Raw genomic sequence first — 19,122 nt, 5'->3', positions numbered from 1 at the left:
CAACCATCTTTTAGGGCTGCTCTGAGAAAGCAATATACATAAGGCACCTAGGATGGTCCTGAGCATGCCACGAGGGCCATATTAGTGTTTGCATCTGTGGCCATGATTCTCATGATCACCATTGTCACTTTGAAGTATGCCTGGAAGCCCCAGTGGCTCAGGAAGGGAGCCTGCAGGATCAGTGCTGGGGGTGACATTCTGGAACCACAGGAGGGTTTGTATGTAGCTCCTGGCTCTGCTATGGCCTGGCTTTGACATGCTGATAGAGTTTGGATCTTTATCCCCTCCAAATCTCATGTTGAAATGTGATGTCCAGTGTTAGAGGTGGGGCCTGGTGGGAGGTGATTGGATCATGGGGGCAGATCCCTCATGAATGGTTTAGCACCATCTCCTTGGTAGTAAGTGGGTTCTTGCTCAGTTCACACGAAATCTAGTTGCTTAAAGTGTGTGGCACCTCCCCCATCTCCTTTGCTCCCGATGTCACCATGTGGCATGCCAGCTCCTCTTCCTTCCCACCATGATTGCAAATTTCCTGAGGCTCTCACCAGAAGCAGGTGCTGCAGCCATGCTCGTACAGCCTGCAGAATCATGAGCCAACTAAAATTCTTCTTTATAAATTGCCCAGCCCCAGATATTTCCTTATAGCAACATAAAAATGGACCACCACACATGCCCAGATGTCCTGCCTGTAAGTGGAAAGAAGTCCTCAAGAAAAAAAAGAATACCAGTGGTTGAATATCCTAAGGGGAAAAGTCCTTACCCCTCAAAAAGGGACTGCTAGAGGATGATTTTAAAGGTGAAAAAGAAGACCTGCAGACAAACGGTTGGGCAGAAACATACCCAGCTGTTAGGGACTTCCCTCTAAGCAATGAGATTGTAGGCAATTTCTTTCTCTTTAAACGTTTAGGTATTTTCTAACTTTTCTATGATGTCCTTATCTCAAAAGGCACACCTATTCTGCACAGAGTGTGTGCCTACCACAATGAACACAGAATCAACTCCCATTCCCTAAACAAAGTTTAAAAAAAGGGAAACAAACATAATGTATCCCTCCTTTTCTGTTATTCAACTTCCCCGCAAAGTAGTGTAGAGGCTTCACTGGGGAGGGAAACACCTGGGGTTCCATCCCAGCAGGGTCCTTCCCAGCTGTGCAGCACCAGCCCTCTCTCAGCCTCAGATTCCATATCTGAAACCAAAGAGTGGATGGGAAGATGAAATAAGGCACGGGAAATGGCCCTCCTGGAGCCAGGTTCACAGCAGGTGGTGGTGTTTTCCTTTCCTTCCCTCCTCCGCCTGGCTTTTCTGGTCCTGAAAGTCCTGACCCCAGCTACTGACCTGACACACAGTAGGCTTTCCAGGAGGCAACAGTAGCCGTTCTTACGCCTAGATAGTCATTAAAATCACCTGGGGGAATTTACAAAACTATGGCGACCTCCCAGACCAATGAAATCAAATCCCGATGGGTGGGGCTCAGGAGTCAGCGCGTTCTGGAAGCTGCTGGGTGATTCAGACGTGCATCCAGGGCTGAGAACCACTCATCCAAACCCTGGAGGCTTTCAAACAGTGGAATGGCAAGAAAAGGGACATTTAGAATAGCACGAAAAGGGACGTTTAAGTGGTCATCCATGTTTCATAAAGAGAGCAATAGCAGCACAGGTGTGTTCATCGTAACACCAGAAATGGACAAGTAAGACAGGAAACGAGCGCACAATAAGTACGTTCCCTGAGAGGGGGCGGAGGGAGTCCAGCCGGCTGGGTGACCGCACGCCTCTTACTTCACGACCAAGGGCCAACTAGACCACAAGTGATCCAGGGTGGGGGAAGCCTGGAAGGTAGAGGGAGCAGCTGTGACCTGCTGAGTGGCCAAGGACCAGGCAATGCCCTCATAGCCATCCAAGCTGGGGGTCCATAGTGCAGAGAATGAGGACAATTATTAGGAGTCCCTCTGTGCTGATGTTGATGATGAAGGTGATGACTGGCTGTCCTCCAGCACCTTGGAGAACAGAGCTGCTCAGACCATCAAAAGCTTGAAGTTTTTGTTTTGTTTTTTTTAACAGGGTCTCACTCTGTCCCCAGGCTGGAGTGCAGTGGCACGATCTCTGCTCACTGCAACCTCTGCCTCCCAGGTTCAAGCGATTCTCCCGCCTCAGTTTCCCGAGTAGCTGGGACTACAGGCGCGCATCCACACCCAGCTAATTTTTGTCTTTTTAGTAGACACGGGGTTTCACCATGTTGGCCAGGCTAGTCCTGAACCCCTGACCTCAAGGGATCCACCTGCCTTGGCCTCCCAAAGTGCTAAGATTACAGGCGTGAGCCACCGTGCCCAGCCAAAATCTTGAAGTTCTTAAAGGAGGGGTGGTCACTTTTTATTTCTACTCCCCTTCCCCACCAACAGGCAGATGTCCTGGGCCAGAGGCAGGACCTGTAGGTGCTCAGAGACTGCCTTCTGCTGCAAACCCCTCACTCTGGAGCCCAGCCAGACTCAGGGCAGATCTTGCCAGGCCGGCAGCCACCCTCAGATTCCATTCCTGAGTGCCCAAGAGCCACACGGCTCTGAGGCTTCCCCCTCTGTCACCACCATAGCCCACCAAGCTTGGCGAAGGAGCTCTGCCTGGCCCCTGCTTGGCCCTGAGTCCTGGCAGCAGCCATGGCTCCAGGATGAAGAGACAGGAAGCAGCCCTCAAGTGCCAGCAGGCAGTGTGGCTGCCAGGCTCCAAGCAGAGGAGCAGCAACCTGCTTGGAGGCCCTGCAGTTTGAACGCTGCCACTCGGACACACACCAGCTGACGGTGAGCAGCACTGGGAAAGGTGCTGCACCCTTGGCAGTGGAGAGCAGACCCAAGAGAGGGCCCCACAGGTCACTGTCCCAGCCAGGCCTCCCCTCTGAATGAGCCCTACAGCAGCCTGGCCCAGAGGGTCGCTGACTAGTTTTAAACCATGCCTCCCACATGAGATCATGCACGTAAATGTTTATCATTGCATCTGATACATAATAGCCAGGTCTGTAGTGAGCTGCCAATGAGGGACTTGGCAGTGGCCAAGAGACAAGGTCCCTCCAGAATGCAGGTAAGCATGGGAGAATGCCAGGCTAGCTCTGGCCCCACAAGTGGCTCCTGATGACACAATTACCCTCCAGGTATCACTGACCAGTCTCCTCTGCAAAGGGTGGAAGGAGCGGATGAAACACAATTGGCCAGAAGACCCCAGATAGGTGGCATGGTCCTGTCCTTAACCCTGCCCAGGGAACAACACCACTAGCACAGGTTCCAGATTTGGCCACACTCTGACAGTTCACCTGCCAGGCACTAGCAGCACAAATACCCACAATGCAGCCACCAGACCCCCTCTCCAGACCCCCTCCCTTCGCATGTTCACCTATGTCTCTGTAACTTGCTTCTCCTAACCCCTTGCCTGCAATAGCATCATTGATCAGATGATGACTGAGAAGGCCCTGATCTAGGTGCTGGGGGCACAGCCAAAAATTCCTCTTTGCATGGAGCTAACATTCTACAGCAGGGTGGAGACAGGCGATTAATAACTAGAAATATGTGACATACCAAATGGAAGGAGCCATGGAGAAGGGAGGACTGGAGCTTGACATTGTGAATAAGGTTGCCAGGGAGGATGTCGCTCTGAAGGTGACATTTGAGTGAAAGCCTGAGGGGTCTGAGGGGCAGGCCCTGGCAGTTCCTGGGGAGGAATGTTCCCTTCAGGGAGGGCAGTGAGGAGAAGTGATGGCGGCCCAGGGCCTGGCTGGCTTCTCCAGGAGGAATGCCGCGAACCATGGAGGACTCGGATTGTAACAGGACTGCCCGGGCTGCTGTTGGCGAATACCCTGCAGGGGCAAGGGAGTGCAGGGAGGTGAATGCCATCATCTGGGAGAGACAGGAGGTGGCTCACACCAGCCCAGCGCTGGTTATTCTTATTATGCTGTGTTCGTTTCCCTTTTAGAATTACCAGCAACAAAAATCCCCACACTGGAGCCACACAGGACCCGTTCTGTACCAGAGCCACAGTTCCCATGGGCCTCCGCGCCTTTGCCCCTGCTGTGCATCCCGCTGGGAATGCCCCTTCCACCCAGCTCGAAGGCCACCCCATCACAGCTCCCTCCTCTGTGCTCCTTGGTGGTGGCTCTTGGCAGGTGCTCTATCCTGTCCAGGTATCTCTGTCCCTCTTCTAGACATGAGCTTCAGGCGGATGAACTGGTTGATGCTGCGCCACTGACTTTGGAATGAAACCATGCTAAACAAGCATTCTTTGGGTCAGGCCTTAAAACAAACTCCCTTGGGTATACCACCCTTGTGAGAGAGCTTCCCCAAAACTGTGGCCGTGGATTAGGGGATGGCGTATTTTACCTAGCATCTCCCTATGCAGGGACTATGAATTTTGAAGTGACAAAGCCTCAAAGGCACGATGCACCCAGGCCAGCAGTCAGCCAGGCTGTGGAACACAGGCCTCTTCAGGCTGGAGGAGCTAACTCATAGAGTGTGGGCCCCCGCCAGCATCGAGGGGTGGATGTGAACCTCTGCCTGGGGGGCGGGAGTGACTTGGAGGGGAAAGTGACAGGCTGTTTCTGGACAGACCGAAGGTGTAAATATGTGGCTGGCTTAAAAGCAAAGGCTGACAAAGGCCTTCAGCCACCCGTTGGAAACAGAGTTTGCATTCAGACCAACCTGGTCCTAACAAACGATCTCAAGTCCAGACATTTCTCTAAAAAGGGGCCTGTTCTACTGCCCCATCAGCCATGTTACTGAAAGCAGAAGAAAATTAGACTGCAGGGTTTTTAAATGTTCCATGACAAGTAATGTGTACATAACAGCAGCCCGCTCTCTCTCCAATATTTTGAAAATGGATAAAACAGCAGCACTGGTGACTTGAGTCTGAGAAACACCAGAAGGTTCCGTTTGAGCATCAAATCCCACTAACTGGGCCATTGACATCTGTTTTTCTTAGTTGGCCTCCCAGTTTCAGGGAAGACAATGACATGCAGAAGTTGAGCAGCCCTCCCCCTCACAGTGGGAGCCTCATAAACACCTCTACTCAGTACCCCCAGGCCCCTTCACCTCCCACCACCATTAGACCAATCACTTTTAGCATTAATCATTCTGAAGCTGTTGCCACGGCTACCGTATCACGGGACAGCACACAGTTTACGACCTTGAGTCTCTGTTCACATACACTTGGTCTTTCCACTGACAGGAGAGGCTGCCTGGAACTGCGGGAGGAACATTGCCTGGGAGTCAGAAACCTTGGTCCTTGCGCGCCCTGACATCTGACACTCACCTGCTACTCCATGACCCTGGATCTCCTCCCTGACTTGAGCCTCGGCTTCCTCTGCTGGAAAATGAAGAGGGAGCTAGAGGGCCCCAAAGCCTTTTCCAGCCACAGCTGTCTCCAACTCAGGCCAAAGTCAGGGTGAATGGTGGAAATTACACTGAGCTGGGATCCATGCAGGTTTTCATAACACAAGGGTATCTGCAGGCGCCTGAGTTTATGTTGACAGGGAGCTCCTTGGTGCTGCTAAGGATGAAGCAGCATGTAAATATTATCACTGTTGTTGTTTTTAGGGCTTTGAAAGCAGGGCAAGACCCACATGCTGAAAATGGAATGCTGGGCCTGGTGGATGGTTTGGGAACTTTCCACTGCAGTGCCTGGGAATGTGGAATCTCCCGGGCCCTCACTGAGAGCCCACCCTGGGCCTGTACCACCCTGGGGCTGGAAGGCAGATGGAGAGACAAGCACAGCCCCCATCACTCTCACCAGCCTGCTAAGCAACCCCCAGGCCGTCCTCCCTCCAGCCAGTGCCTGAAGACACAGAGGAAGAAAAACAAAACCAGCCCTTGCTGGAATGGGAGGCCGGCTCTGCTCCGGAGGAGCCGCAGTGAGGTGATGTCTGGCTTTTATTCCATATCATAAATAAGTTATTAATCCAAGGCAGACAGTGAGGCATGGTCATGAGGAGACAAGGGAGGTAAAACTGCAAGATCAGACTGGCTGGAGGACTGGAAAACCACCCAGGACCCAGGACCCGGGCCCTGGGCCTCCGCTCAGACAGACAGCAGCCCAGATAGGAGGGGGCCTCTGGAAAGCAGGGGGAAGAGCCCTGGCATGGGCGCCCAGAGAGCTGGAGACAAACCTGCTATGGATCCTGCCTCAGTTTCCTTATTTATTCTAAGACATCAGCAGTAAGAAGAAGAAATGCTAACTTTTATTGCTCCAGGCACTGTGGTAGCATTTTAAGTGCATAATTTCTAACCTGCAAAACTACCAGTTAGGGACACCCACTTTACAGATACATAAACTGAGGCTCAGAGACGTCAAATCACTTGCCTAGGGGCAATGTGGAAGAATATTTGCAAAGATGGCTGCAACTTGTCCTCTTGTTTCTGTGCACTATCTCTTTACAGTGAGACTATACCTCTCCTTCCCTCAAATGGAAGAGTCCATTTCCCCACTCTTGGAAAATTTTGTCCAGATTTATGGCTCGCGTTGACCAGCAGAATGTGCAGAAGTGACTTTACGCCATGATATGGTTTGGATCTGTGTCCCCACCAAATCTCATTCCAAATTGTAATCCCTAATGTTAGAGGTGGGGCCTGCTAGGGGGTGATTGAATCACAGAGTCGGTTTCCCATGAATGGTTTAGCACTATCTTCTTGGCACTGTTACTGTGACAGTGAATGAGATCTGGTTGTTTAAAAGTGTGTAGCACCCCCTCCTCTCTGTCTTGCTTCTGCTCCCGCCATGTGAGATGCCTCGCTCCCCTTTGCCTTCTGCCATGATTGGAAGCTTCCTCGGGCATCCCCAGTAGCGGAAGCCGCTATGCTTCCTGTACGACCTGCAGAACTGTGACCTGATTAAACCTTTTTTATTTCTAAGTTACTCAGCCTCAGTTATTTCTTTATAGCAGTGCAAGAACGAACTAATACATGCAATTCCCAAGACTAAGCCTCAAGGGGTATTCCAGCTTCCACCTTCCCCCTCTTGGAATGCTACCCTGAGACGGCCTACTGGAGGATGACTGGTCACAGAGAGAACTGAGGCCGCCTGGCCCACAGCCAGCACCATGCTGGTCATGTAAAAGAAGCCAGCTTGGGCCCTCCAGCCCGCCCACCCTTCAGCGGAGCACAGCCACGTGAGCAGGCCAGAGCAGGCAGGGGAGGAACCACCCAGCCCACCCACAGAGTTGTGAGATAGGACACAATGTTGTTTTCAGTTCCAAGTTTTAGACTGGTTACACAAGAATGATAACTGATAGTCACTCAGTTTCCCACCCTGCCTATTTCCCCAGGAGAGCCTGTGCTGCCCACCTCCTGGAATTTGGCTGGGATCAAGACACTCCCATGCAGACCACAGCCCCTCCTCTGTGTCCTCCAGGACCTCACATTGCCACAATCAGGAAGCAGTGACTTCCTCTTTCCACGCTGAAGACCCACAGTCACCCTGACAGGCAGGTCAGGAGAAGCCCCCTTTCTCTCCAAAGACTCCCTTTCTTGTTTTGTGTGCTGCAAACACGAATTGCCAAGAGGGACCCAGTATTTCCCAGGAAATTGGGTTATCTAAGTGGCAAACAGGAGAAACCAGCTCGCACTCTCAGAGAGGGTGTGCACCCTGAAGACAGAGACTTGCTCACGAAGGGAGTGCTGAGGGCGAGGAGGTAAACGGGTTTCCCCTGCTTGCCCACTCGGCCCACAGAAAGCGACTGCGTGGGGACATGCAGGGGGGTCTGAGCCCGGGGACAGCGTGCCGCAGCGGGCCTGCAGGGCCTGCCAGGGCGCAGGAGGGCAAATGGCAGTGTATGTGCCTCAGCAGTCACCACCTCTGGCCTAGGAGCAGATGGCCAGACAGCCACGGAGAGGACGACAGATGCTGTCCCCTCACCTAACTACAGGAGTTTATGCCTCCTCACCCAGACGGTTGTCCAGCAGGCCCAGTGCTGAGCCATGAGGACACACAGGTGACCACACTCTGCCCTGAGCCTCTGGGAACTACAGGTGGGAATGTTCACAGCCAGCAGCAAACTGAGGGAGAAGCAAGGTGCACCCTGAGAAAACTAACGGGCCTGAGGGGGGCCAAGACCAGCACGGGCTCTGTGTGCCCCACTGAAAACCCAGAGACCCCTCTGGGAGTGGCAGCCAGAAAAATGGGGTGCTCTTGACTTCTTTCCTGCCACCATCCCCTCAGACCTGGTAAGCTCAACCAACCAGTAATCCACACCATGTAACAGCAACAGCTGAGTGTACTGGGGACTGCGCTAAGCCCTTTACCCACATGACAACTCTATGAAGTGATTACTATTATGATCCCCACTTTCCAGATGAGAAAACCAAACCACACAGAGGTGAGCTAACTGCCCAGGGTCACAGCATGTAACAGGCAGAGCTGGGATTTCAGCCCAGGTGGTCTGGTTCCAGGGTTACACTCACCCCCAGCACATGCTGCTGAGCTCACAAGCAACCCAAGGCCTCCAGCTAACAGCCTTGCTGGGTTTGGTTCATACAATGGCTTAAGAATTACCTAAAAATCCATATTTCCCATTTCTCCTACAATACTCAAACCTCTTATAATACCAGAGTGGCACTGGAGTGGGAAGGTCCTCTCGTGTTTGCCATAATCCCACCACCCCTATGACTACCCAGTCCTCTTCTCTTTCTTCTGTTACCTACTTATTCCTGCTGCATCTGAAATTTCTACCTCCTGCCCCTCCAACCCAGGGGCCCAGCCTTATGCTCAATGCTCCAGGAAATGCACACATTTAAGACAGTCTCTGATTTCTAGGAACTGGTAGTTGAAATGGGAGATACATCAAGTGAGGGGACAGGGAAGGTGTGAACAGCACAGCAAAGGCAGGGGACTGAAAAGTGAGGCGAGAGCAGGCCAGCCTGGGCAGGGCGGGGGCGGGGACAGCGGTCTGTGAGCTGGAGCTCATAAGGCTAGAGAGGCAGGTCAGCAAGGTAGCAAGGCCTGCACCAACGTGGGGCCAGACACAAGGCTCTGGTGCCCCCTGCCCCTCTCAGGGTCGCTAGGCACACACGTGTGAGGGCAGGAGGCCTGCAGGTCAAGATGTAAGGAGACAAGCCAGCTGGGTGTCTGGGAGGGGATCGGTCACAGTGAGACAAGCCTCCACACTCCACACCTCCAAAGCAGGGTGGAATGTGGAGCTGACCTGCGACTTCCCAGGGCGCCCCCAGGACGCCTACTCACTCATCCAGCCAGTCAAGAGCGGCCCCCGGGGCAAGGACAGGTGTTTAGCACAGGAGACCAAAAAGCCACAGACAAGTCTGCTGTGCACCAGCATCGAGCTGGAAGGATGAGTGTCTTTCTCAAACACTAATGTGACTCCTGTTTACAAACCTCCATGGCTCCCCATGATGCCAGGGGTAAGGCCAAGCTCCGTGGTGAGGTTGACATTTTCCAATTACATTTTCGCCATTCCCCCTCTCCCGTGGAGAGCTGAAATGACATGCCATTTCCTGAATCCTGCAGAGACACAGGATTTCCTTCCCTACAGAATGACTACAATTCTCACTCTATGGCTTTGAAAACTCCTACTGATCCTTTAAAACCCAGCCCAAATGTCCCCTACCCTGGAAGCCTTCCCTGAGCACCCCTCCTTCTCAGTACTCACCTCCAAGCCACCCCTGGCATGCACTATGCTTCCCTGTATTCCCACAAATCACTGAAGCTTATTATGGTCTGTGTTGCTTTTTACTGTCTACTGTGCACTTCAGCCTCCCCTTTAAACCGTGGGCTTCTGGAGTACAGGGGCAGAGGGCTGAGTTTCATCCCTGCATCCCCAGGACCTGGCCAAGAGCCAGTCAGATAATGCCAACGATCTAGATGTCATTGCAGTAAAGGGACTCTGATGATATTTGTAATATTTATCATTATTAATAATTACTGTTAAAATGTAATCATGATTGGCCGGGTGCGGTGACTCATCCTGTAATCCCAGCACTTTGGGAGGCTGAGGCAGGTGGATGAGCCCAGGCTGAGGTCAGGATTTCAAGACCAGTGTGGCCAACATGGTGAAACTCTGACTCTACTAAAAATACGAAAATTAGCTGGGCGTGGTGATGCACGCCTGTAGTCCCAGCTGTTCAGGAGGCTGAGACAGGAGAATCACTTGAAACCCAGGAGGCGGACATTGCAGACTTTTATCCATTTTTTAAGGCCCTGCCATAAACCACGTCCTGCACTTTGCCTTATCTCATTTAATCCTCTGAACAACCCCATAGACAGCTGTTCCTCTGCCCTTCCTACAGATGAGGAATCTAAGCATAGGGAGATGAAGACGCTCACTCAAGGTCCCACAGCTCATCTGTGCTGGAGTGAGCACATTCTGCTCTTTCCCCCAAACTAGAATATTTCCTTGGAATTACAAACACCACCTTTCATGGGGCCCGTCCATAGGCCAGGGGCTTTTAGTAACAGGTTTATTTTATTTTATTTATTTATTTATTTATTTATTTATTTATTTATTTATTGAGACAGAGTTTCACTCTTGTTGCCTAGGCTGGAGTGCAGTGGCACAATCTTGGCTCACTACAACCTCCACCTCCTGGGTTCAAGCGATTCTCCTGCCTCAGCCTCCTGAGTAGCTGAGATTACAGGCATCCCCACCACGCCCGGCTAATTTTGTCTTTTTAGTGGAGGCGGGGTTTCTCCATGTTGGCCAGGCTGGTCTCGAACTCCCCACCTCAGGTGATCCATCCACCTCAGCCTCCCAAAGTGCTGGGATTACAGGCATGAGCCACCACACCCAGCCAGTAACAGGTTTATTGAGATACAACATACCGTATAATTCACCCACTTAAAGTGCATATTGTAATTGTTTTTAGTATATTCACAGAATTGTGTAAACACTGACACAATTTTAGAATATTTTCAGCCTCCCATAAAGAAGCCCCTTACCCTGAAGTTTTCAACTCCCCCAGTCCCACCCCACGCTGTAGTCCCATTTTAAAGACAACAGGGTGGTGCTCAAAGAGCTTCTGTGACTTGTTCAGTGGTGAGCAGCTGGGCTGGGATGCAGCCTCCCCTGCCCCTCCCAAAGCCGTCTGCCAGGGTCTACTCAGTATAACCCGTCAAAAATGCAAGATCTGCAGAGAGTGGAAAACAGAACCAGATGGTGACAAATCTTACACGTGTGGCTGCTTCCGCGCCAGGCCCTGACTCACAGAGGCACTGAAGGCAAAGGGGGAAACACGGTGCAGCCAAGCCCTTGTCACCCTGTCGCAGGGCTTCAGGCCCCAGGGCCTGGGGAGGCACAGATGGCCATAGGAGAAGCAACCTTTCAGGAGGCTGGTGGCCTGGATTCTAGATGGGCACGATGAGCATGCAGCCCCACTGAGAAGCAGGGACCCCACTCTGCCAACCCCATCCTTGCACGCCACAACTTCTCCAGGATCCACAAAGAACTGGTCCCCACCCCATGTTCCTTCCAGGTGCAAAGCGTTAGTGGCTCTGAAGAGTGGCCGGTCAGGTCACTGCTGACACCTGGACACATTCCCAGTCTGGGACTCTCAGGTCTAACAGCATCCCAGGCTAGCTGCCCCCAACCCCAGAGGAAGCACTTTGCAGGCAGGACCAGGCCCCGCCCCCACATCCCTTATTTCCTGCCCCTGAACATCCTCAAGACTGGCTGGGTCAGTCATTCTGCTGGTCAGGGACCTGGCACTATCTTTCATGTTTATAATGTCTGAACAGTCTTGAGCAATTGCTACCTCCTCCAGGGAACCTTCCTACATGCCCTAACCAAACTAAACGGGTCCTTCTCCTGCTGCCTCTCACCAGATTCTCAAGTTTGCTTTTATGTCTGGGTCCCCATTAACCTACAAACTCCTGCAGGGCAAGGGCCCTGCTTTTTCATTCCTGGATCTTTCTCTTTCCCCTCCCACAGCTAGGACACACAGAAGGCCCTCCAGAACAGTGGGTGGGAAGTAAGATAAAGCATCCCATACCCCAGTGTTAGGCATGAATTAACCACAATGCAGGAGGGAGCCATCAACTACAGGTTTACAGGGGCCTGGCTCCAAACTCCAGCAAGGTCAGCCCCATGCCACAAAGCACCAATGCCAGAGCTGGAATAGGTCTGAGCTTACACATTCCAGCTTCCTTAACGCACCCAGGAGGCAACTGAGGTCCAGAGAAGGGGCCAGCTTGCTCAGAGTCACACAGCTACATCTCTCAACTCCTAGCCCAGCCTCTTCAAGAGAGCAACCTGCCCCATCCCTGCCCACACCCCTTCTTCCATCCTGCCCTTCCTTCAAGGTCAGACCAAGCCCCCCTGCCCGCATGTCTTCTAGGGTCCACTCCCCAGCCCCACCTGACATGGCGTTCCTTCCTCTGTCCAACCATCACTAGCCTGCTCAAGCTCTTCCACCTGCCCAGAGGGCCTTCCCCACCCTCTGGCCCCAGCAAACTTCTACTCATCCTTCAAGGCCCAGTTCAAATGTCACCTTCTCTGACATCAAAGAAAACAGTCACTCCCATTTACTGAGCACCCATCCCCACTGTGTTCTAGAAAACCAAGTGAATGTTGAAACTACTGGTGGGTTTCCCCCTGCATGGCACCCAAGTTCCTCCAGGACAGGGACCTGACTCTCTGCAAAGCAGGAGTAATAACGATATCTGTGTACACACTTCACAAGATTGAAGGAAACAAAAGAGCTTAGTAAACTATAAAGTCCTGTGCTAATGGAAGCTATCTGTACTATCTGTATTATCCACCTATGACTCAGTTTCCTCATCTGCAAATGGATGGAGTTAATAAAAGCACATACACATATGCATGCTGTGTCTGGGCCACAGGAAGGACTTGTTACTGTTGCTGTCATTATCTGTGTCACTTTCATTTTCTTTATGACCTCCTGTGGACTTTGTCCATGGTCAGCACTCAGTACATATTTTATGAAATGAATGACTTTGGCATTTGAGATGTTAGAGAATATGGGATTAAAATCCAGAGACCATGTAAAGATGCAGAGTTCAATCTTATCAGAAATGCTACACCGTGGCCTTTGAGTCCAAAGGTGAGCTCAGCTGGGTCACTGGGACACAGCCCCTTGCTGTCACGGGACACAGGGCTGTTTCCTGGAGTGGGCGGAAAGTCAAGGAATCCCAGCCTGGGGTGACCTCTGTGCTGGCGGCTCCAGTGGAAGGCAGTCAGGGAGTTCCACTCCCAGGGCCTGGAGGGGGAGGCATCCAGATACTGGACTCCAGGACTCGCCTCTGGAAACAGTCAGGGTACATGTTGTGGTCCAGCGTGAAGCTCAGCCCAGTGAAGTCCATTTCTGCCCCTCACCAAGGGGAGGGGGACCCAGGCAAGTCACTTCCTAGAGCCTCAGTTCTATACCAGCTACAGAGCAAGCCTACAGAAGCCTGTACCTGGACAGCCTCTGAGACCCGATCCGGCTTCAGCAAATGCCACACAGAATTGATTCCCATCTTCCAGAGAACATCAAGTATAGCCCCTCTTTGGACAAATGAGAAGAGTAAAGCTCAGAAATGGGGGGGGGGGTGACTTGCCCAAGGTCACACAGCTAATAAGAACATTTACTCAGAGGCCACCAAAAATCAGCAACACCCTCTGAGGAATGCCCAGCCCCAGGCCCACTGAACAGCCCTACCTCCACCATCTGCGAGCCCCCAAAACCAGAGCATGACAACTTGTCACCATATACGCTACACCATGTAGCCATGTGATCGTGCTTCAGGAGTGCTAGCGCAGGGTCCTTCATGGCCCTGGTCCCTGTGGCACCTAGTGGTCAGTCACTACTTGTCAACGGGCTGCTGAGCTGGTTCAATGACAAGGGAGGTTTCCGGGATGCAAAGTGGGTAGGGAGTTACTTATTATTGGTGATGGTCATCCTCAGTTTAGGTTCTCAGCATATGTTGAGCATCTCTTCTGTGTCTCGCTCCAGGAGGGCAGTCAGAGAGGCTGGAGCCCTAGCCCTGTCACTGAGGAGCTTACAGCCTACCTGTGTGATGACTTTAGAAGGCATTCACCATCTAATTCAGTGCAGCTGCTGGCTTGCACCAGCACTTTCTCTCTATCTGCATGGATACTGTATCCCTGGATGATTCCTAACATCACTTGGGATTTTCAACCAAAACTTGTGGCCATGGCATAGCTCTAGCCAGCAGGGTGACCAAGGGCCCATGTGGCACAGAGCTGCAGAGCCAGAGTGGGCTGGCGGCAGAGGCTCAGCCCAGATGCCTGACAAGGCCTTGGGCTCCCCCAGCTGCCCTGACAATCTGCTTTCTCAAAGTCCGCTCTCAGGAACTCTTGCATCAGTTCACCTGCAGAGTTTGGTAATGATCAGATCCGGTCCCTCCCCAGAGAGGCAGATTCTGCACCCCTGACAAGGTGCTCAGGTGATTCTAGTGCATGCTCAACTATGAGAACCAACTACCGTTAGATAAGCCCTCTCCACGAGGGCCCTATCACCTTCAATGGGATGAAAATTTATTCTGGGGAAGGCAAAAATATTACACCTTTGCATATATAAAGCACAGATAGATATACAGTGTATAAGCAGATATTCAGTATATCTGTGGTATTAAAATTGCATGAGGAAAGCCAGGCACAGTAACAAGCACCTATAGCCCCAGCTCCTGGGATGCGGAGGCAGGAGGATGGCTGGAGGCCAGGAGTTTGAGGCTGCAGTGCCCTGTGTTTGTGCCTGTGAATAGCCACTGCGCTCCAGCCTGGGCAACATAGTGAAAATCCACCTCTAAAAAAAAAAAACCCTCATCATGGGGTGGACTGATGACTGGGGGGAAATGTCTAAAACATTTAGGGGTACATCATGATAAAAGGTGGAAAGCACTGGCCTAGACAGAGGCAGCCACGAAATCAGCAGATAAGACATCTCCTACACATGAGACGATGGTGACAAATGCTCCCCACCCTGCCAGTGAGGAAGGGACCCACAACCCCTCTCCATCTCAAATTTTCTCGGTCTCAAAGCTGAAGGGCAGATGAGCAAGCAGGCCCCTTCTTGGGACCCATCAGCTCACATCTGATGTTTCTGGGGCAGGTAAGAGCCGCCCAACAGGACCTTGAGGCTGCTGTGCCAGCTCACAAGGGCCTGCACACTGAGGAGGAGCAGCGAGGGGAACCAGAGCCAACCACAGGTGGCGGCGAGGAAGACAGCCCACCCCACGGCTTTCTGGTTTGCAATGTGGAGCCAACTAGCAGAGGTGCTCCCAGACTCTGGGAAGCAGTGCGGAAGCAGTGGGGGTCCTAGGAAAGGGACCACACAGAGCAGCCAGGAAAGAGCAGGCTGGCTCTGGGAGGAGAGACAGGGAGCAGAAGAGGAAGGACACGACATCACAATGTTACAAGACATAACAGCAGCTGCTAACTGTGCCCGCGCCACGAGCCAGGCAGGGGCAGCCCCCAGTGCACTGCCCAGTTAGGCGGGCCATATCATTAACACCCACGGGTTAGCTCCAGGAGAGCAGAAGCCACGTCTGTCTCAGGCACCACCATACCCCCAGCACCTAGAACAGTAAATATGTGCAAAATAAATAAGGGAAAGAACCACAGAGAGGTTAACTCATCCAAATCCTCACAGCTAGGCAGTGGCTCAGCCACAGTTCCAACCCCAGTGTTTCTCTGCACTCAGAGACACCAGCCAAACAGCTTGTGATCCAGGTGGGTCCATGGAAGGTGAGGGGTGAACACCATCCCAACTTGGCCACTTCACACCTGGCAGAGCATGAACCTAGTGGCGCACGGGGGCAGGCGGCACTCCCTCAGGAAGGCAGCACCACCCCTGTCTCGGCCCAGACTGCAAAACATGCCCATAGCAATCTCAAAACCACGTGAGCAGGGCATGGGAGGGGGAGGATGCAGCTTAATGAAAGTCTCATCCCTTACCAATCCGTCACAGTTGCTGATGGCAACAGCTGCCCCAGGCATTCCAGTGACACCTCCAGTGTACACACACTCCTGCCGTAAGGGCTGCCGGAACAGCTCCCGAAAATCCTCCTGCCACTCCACTGAGGATCCTGGCACTACCAACCTCCGATTGGGCCGCAGGTGCAAGTGCAGTTCCTTCCCGAAAACAGTGACATTGAAGTAGAGGGAGTGGCGCCCCGCCCTGCCAGGCCACAGGGTCCCTCCTGGGTGCAGAGGGCTGCGAGCCACCCGGAGGTGACTGGAGTGTCGTGGTAGTGTGGGTGGCGTGTCCACTACCATGCTCCCTGCAGAGGCTGCTGCTGGGCCAGACACCACGTGGGAGAGGAAGCGTCCCCGAAAGTCTGTGCTGCAGGGCACTGTCACACCATAGTCACTGAGCTTTCCAGAGAGGTGCAGCTCTGTTGGAGGTAAACAAAGAGTCACTTCAATGCAGTCGGTGCAGAGGTAAGGGGAAGTCGGAAATCCCACGAGGGCAGGGAGGGATAGGAACTCTCAGTGTCACCCTTAGATGGGCCCCTTAGCCCGAGTTCACCCATTTTCCATCCATTGCTTCCTGAGCTCTGGGATTCCTACACTTGGATGAAGGGTGTTCAGGTACCTTGTGGAAATATAACTCCCTGTAGCCCCCAGGTCCTTTTTAAACTTAGCAGAAGAAAGCAAATGATACCAGACAGAGCCCGGTCACTAGCAACAAGACTTCCAAACTTGGGCTCTGCCCAGAAAAGGACTAAAATTCCCCAAAAGCCAACAGGGCAAATAAAGGGAAGGGCAGATCTGCCCAAACTCCCCAGTGTGCTGAAATCACCAGCCCAGGCTGGGGTAGGGCCCTCCTCCCCAAGCTTCCAAGAATGCAGCTGGCAAAACAAACACACCTAGAAACCCAGGGGACCGTGGGCACGTGTCAAGGAGAAGGTGGGGCTGCAGAGGGGAGGGAGGGAATGCGCGGTTCTCTATTTTTCCAAGGTTAGAAAGAAAACTTTTTAAAGCAGGACAGTGGCCACTGAGATCTCTGCATGGCCGAGCCCCAAGCCGGATAAATATAGATCTTCAAAAATAAAAGGATATACAGGGGGTGACCTGCCCACTTGGGCTGAATTAACTGTGAGGTCATGGCCCCATGCTCCAGGCCACATGCCAGCAGGCCCATCCTCACACAGCTCTCCTTGAGCCCAGCCAGGCTGGGCAGGAATGACAGCTCCCTGGCTTCCAGGCCTGGTGATTCATGAATGCGAGTTTGGGAGGAATTTTCATTTCCACACAGCTCTACCTCTCGTCTCCGCAGTTCCCGTCACTGATAAAACATAGAAAGTGATGTTTCCTGAAAATCCCCCATGCCCACAGCTCTAGTTTCATCCCCATTATAGCAGAGGACCCCCAAGACTGCGGCAAGAGAGAACCCACTCTGGCACATGAATAAGGCTCACAAACAAGGAGGGACCCTGCCTGGAAATGACCGACTCCTCCCCATGTTCAGAGCCACCAGGAGGGTACCCCATGCTGCAGGGCGGGAGTGGAGTGTATCTGGTCTGTATGCGAGAGGCCTGTGTCCGCAGCGTTTGACAATGCTACGTTGGGGACAGTGGAAGGATGTGTGTTTCTGTGCAGGAGCGTGAGCGCCCCGCATGCTCTGCAGTAGGAGGCAATCACCTGTTAGCCTTATTCTGGGTATGTAACAGTCACACACACACACACACACACACCTTGCACCCATGCTCACACAAGTTGGAGACAGAGAAGACATTGAAAGAGAAAGACACACAAGCCAGAGAAACAGATTGGGGAAGACGGGAAAGAAGAAACACAGAGAGACAAAGAGACAGATACGCTGCTCCTAAGAAGAGACTCGATGCTCCCAAATTCTCTCCTGGGGTCTCTGTCTACTTCTAGTGCCAGAAAGGGAGAGAAATCACCGGACAGTGCCGTGGCACAGTGGAAGGAAAGAGAGCAAATCAGCCCAGAGTGTGCACACTGCCTCCCACCCGCGGGAACCCTGCCCGGGTGGCTGGGGCAACCTTGGGCCACCCTGACCGCGTGCACCCAGGACCCCACGGGCCCCCGCGCGCCCAACCCGCACGCACCTGGGTTCCGGCTGCCCGAGGCGGCGCAGAGCGCACAGTGCAAAGGCAACAGGCAGGAGAGCAGCGCGCGGAGTGGAGCCATGTGGCCGCGCTGGGACGCGGGCTGGGCAAGCGCCCGAGCCCCAAGTCCCAGGCTGAGGGCGGCGAGGCTAGGGTGCGCCCTGGGCTGTCGGAGCACCGGCTGGCTCCTGCCGCTGCCGCCTCAGCCGCCTCCCCGCCTAGCAGCCTCCCTCCCGCCGGTTCCGGGTCCCTTGCGCTGCGCCGCCGCCTGGACCGCTGGCTCCGGGCGCGCGAGGCTGCCGGCTGGAGAGCGGAGCCGCTGACGCGCCAGCGCCCCCGGTGCCAACTGCCGGCGGGTCGGTCAGCCCGCCCGCGCAGTGACGCTCCGGGACTCCGCGGGAGCCGGGCGAGGGGGTGGCGGGGCGGGCCGGGGGTGGGCACACCGGGCGGGGCGGGGCCGGGCGCGGGTCGGAGCTGGGGCGCCGGGCCCCCGGGGGCGGGGCGCGCGGCTGGGGAGTGCAGCTGCCTGCGGCCGGGGATCGGAAGTGCCACGCGGAGCCAGAGCAGGGGCTCCTGGCGCACGGACCGATTGTCCCCTCAGACGCCTGGGATCCCCGGAGTTGTGGCCCGAATCCGCTTTCTATGGCTGCTCCGCCCCCTTTCTTGGTCGCAGGGCCTGCTCTCTGTTTCTGTTCCAGAGCCAGGAAGCCAAAGGGGTGTCCTGCTGCATTTGGGAGTGTGGTGGACAGTGAACCTCCCAGTAGAGGGAGACTCCCTCTTTCTTTCACTATGGTCTTGATGCCCTCACTAACTAACCATCGACCCCTTGGATCTACCCATTTTCCAGACTCCAGCCCAGGGTGCACGACTGACCTGTGTCCTAGCCAAGAGCAGGGCTGAGCCGGTGAGGAGAGAGCCCTGGCTTCAGAGTTAGACAGCCCTGATTGAAATCCTAGCTCTGAACCTCAGTTGCCTCATCTGTGAAATGGGTGTTAACTACAGCACATAATAGATGCTCAATAAGTGATAACTGCCCTCCACTTCCATCCCTGACACCAGTAGCAACTGCGGCATCCCAAGGTGGAAAGAACCAAGAGTCTGAGAGATGAGCGCT

At 53.6% G+C, this 19,122-nt stretch overlaps 1 protein-coding gene across 2 annotated transcripts in view; it reads right to left on the bottom strand.

Moving 5' to 3' along the window:
* ADAMTS14 (ADAM metallopeptidase with thrombospondin type 1 motif 14) overlaps nucleotides 1-18,387 on the bottom strand; it is an 87,553-nt gene extending 69,166 nt beyond the window's left edge. For both annotated transcript variants that reach the window (XM_055274591.2, XM_055274592.2), the window contains exons 1-2: nucleotides 18,009-18,387; nucleotides 15,889-16,328 (exon numbers count right to left, since the gene is read on the bottom strand). In XM_055274591.2, coding sequence (XP_055130566.1) covers nucleotides 15,889-16,328; nucleotides 18,009-18,090 — 522 coding nt within the window. In that variant the 5' untranslated portion in view covers nucleotides 18,091-18,387. The remainder of the gene's footprint in view (nucleotides 1-15,888; nucleotides 16,329-18,008) is intronic.
* Nucleotides 18,388-19,122: the final 735 nt, after the last annotated feature.

This window comes from Symphalangus syndactylus, chromosome 4, assembly GCF_028878055.3.
Source record: "Symphalangus syndactylus isolate Jambi chromosome 4, NHGRI_mSymSyn1-v2.1_pri, whole genome shotgun sequence".
In the NCBI taxonomy this organism is placed as follows: Eukaryota; Metazoa; Chordata; class Mammalia; order Primates; family Hylobatidae; genus Symphalangus; species Symphalangus syndactylus.
Note: the sequence above shows the minus strand (reverse complement) of the source record. Positions and strands in the feature narration are given on the sequence as shown.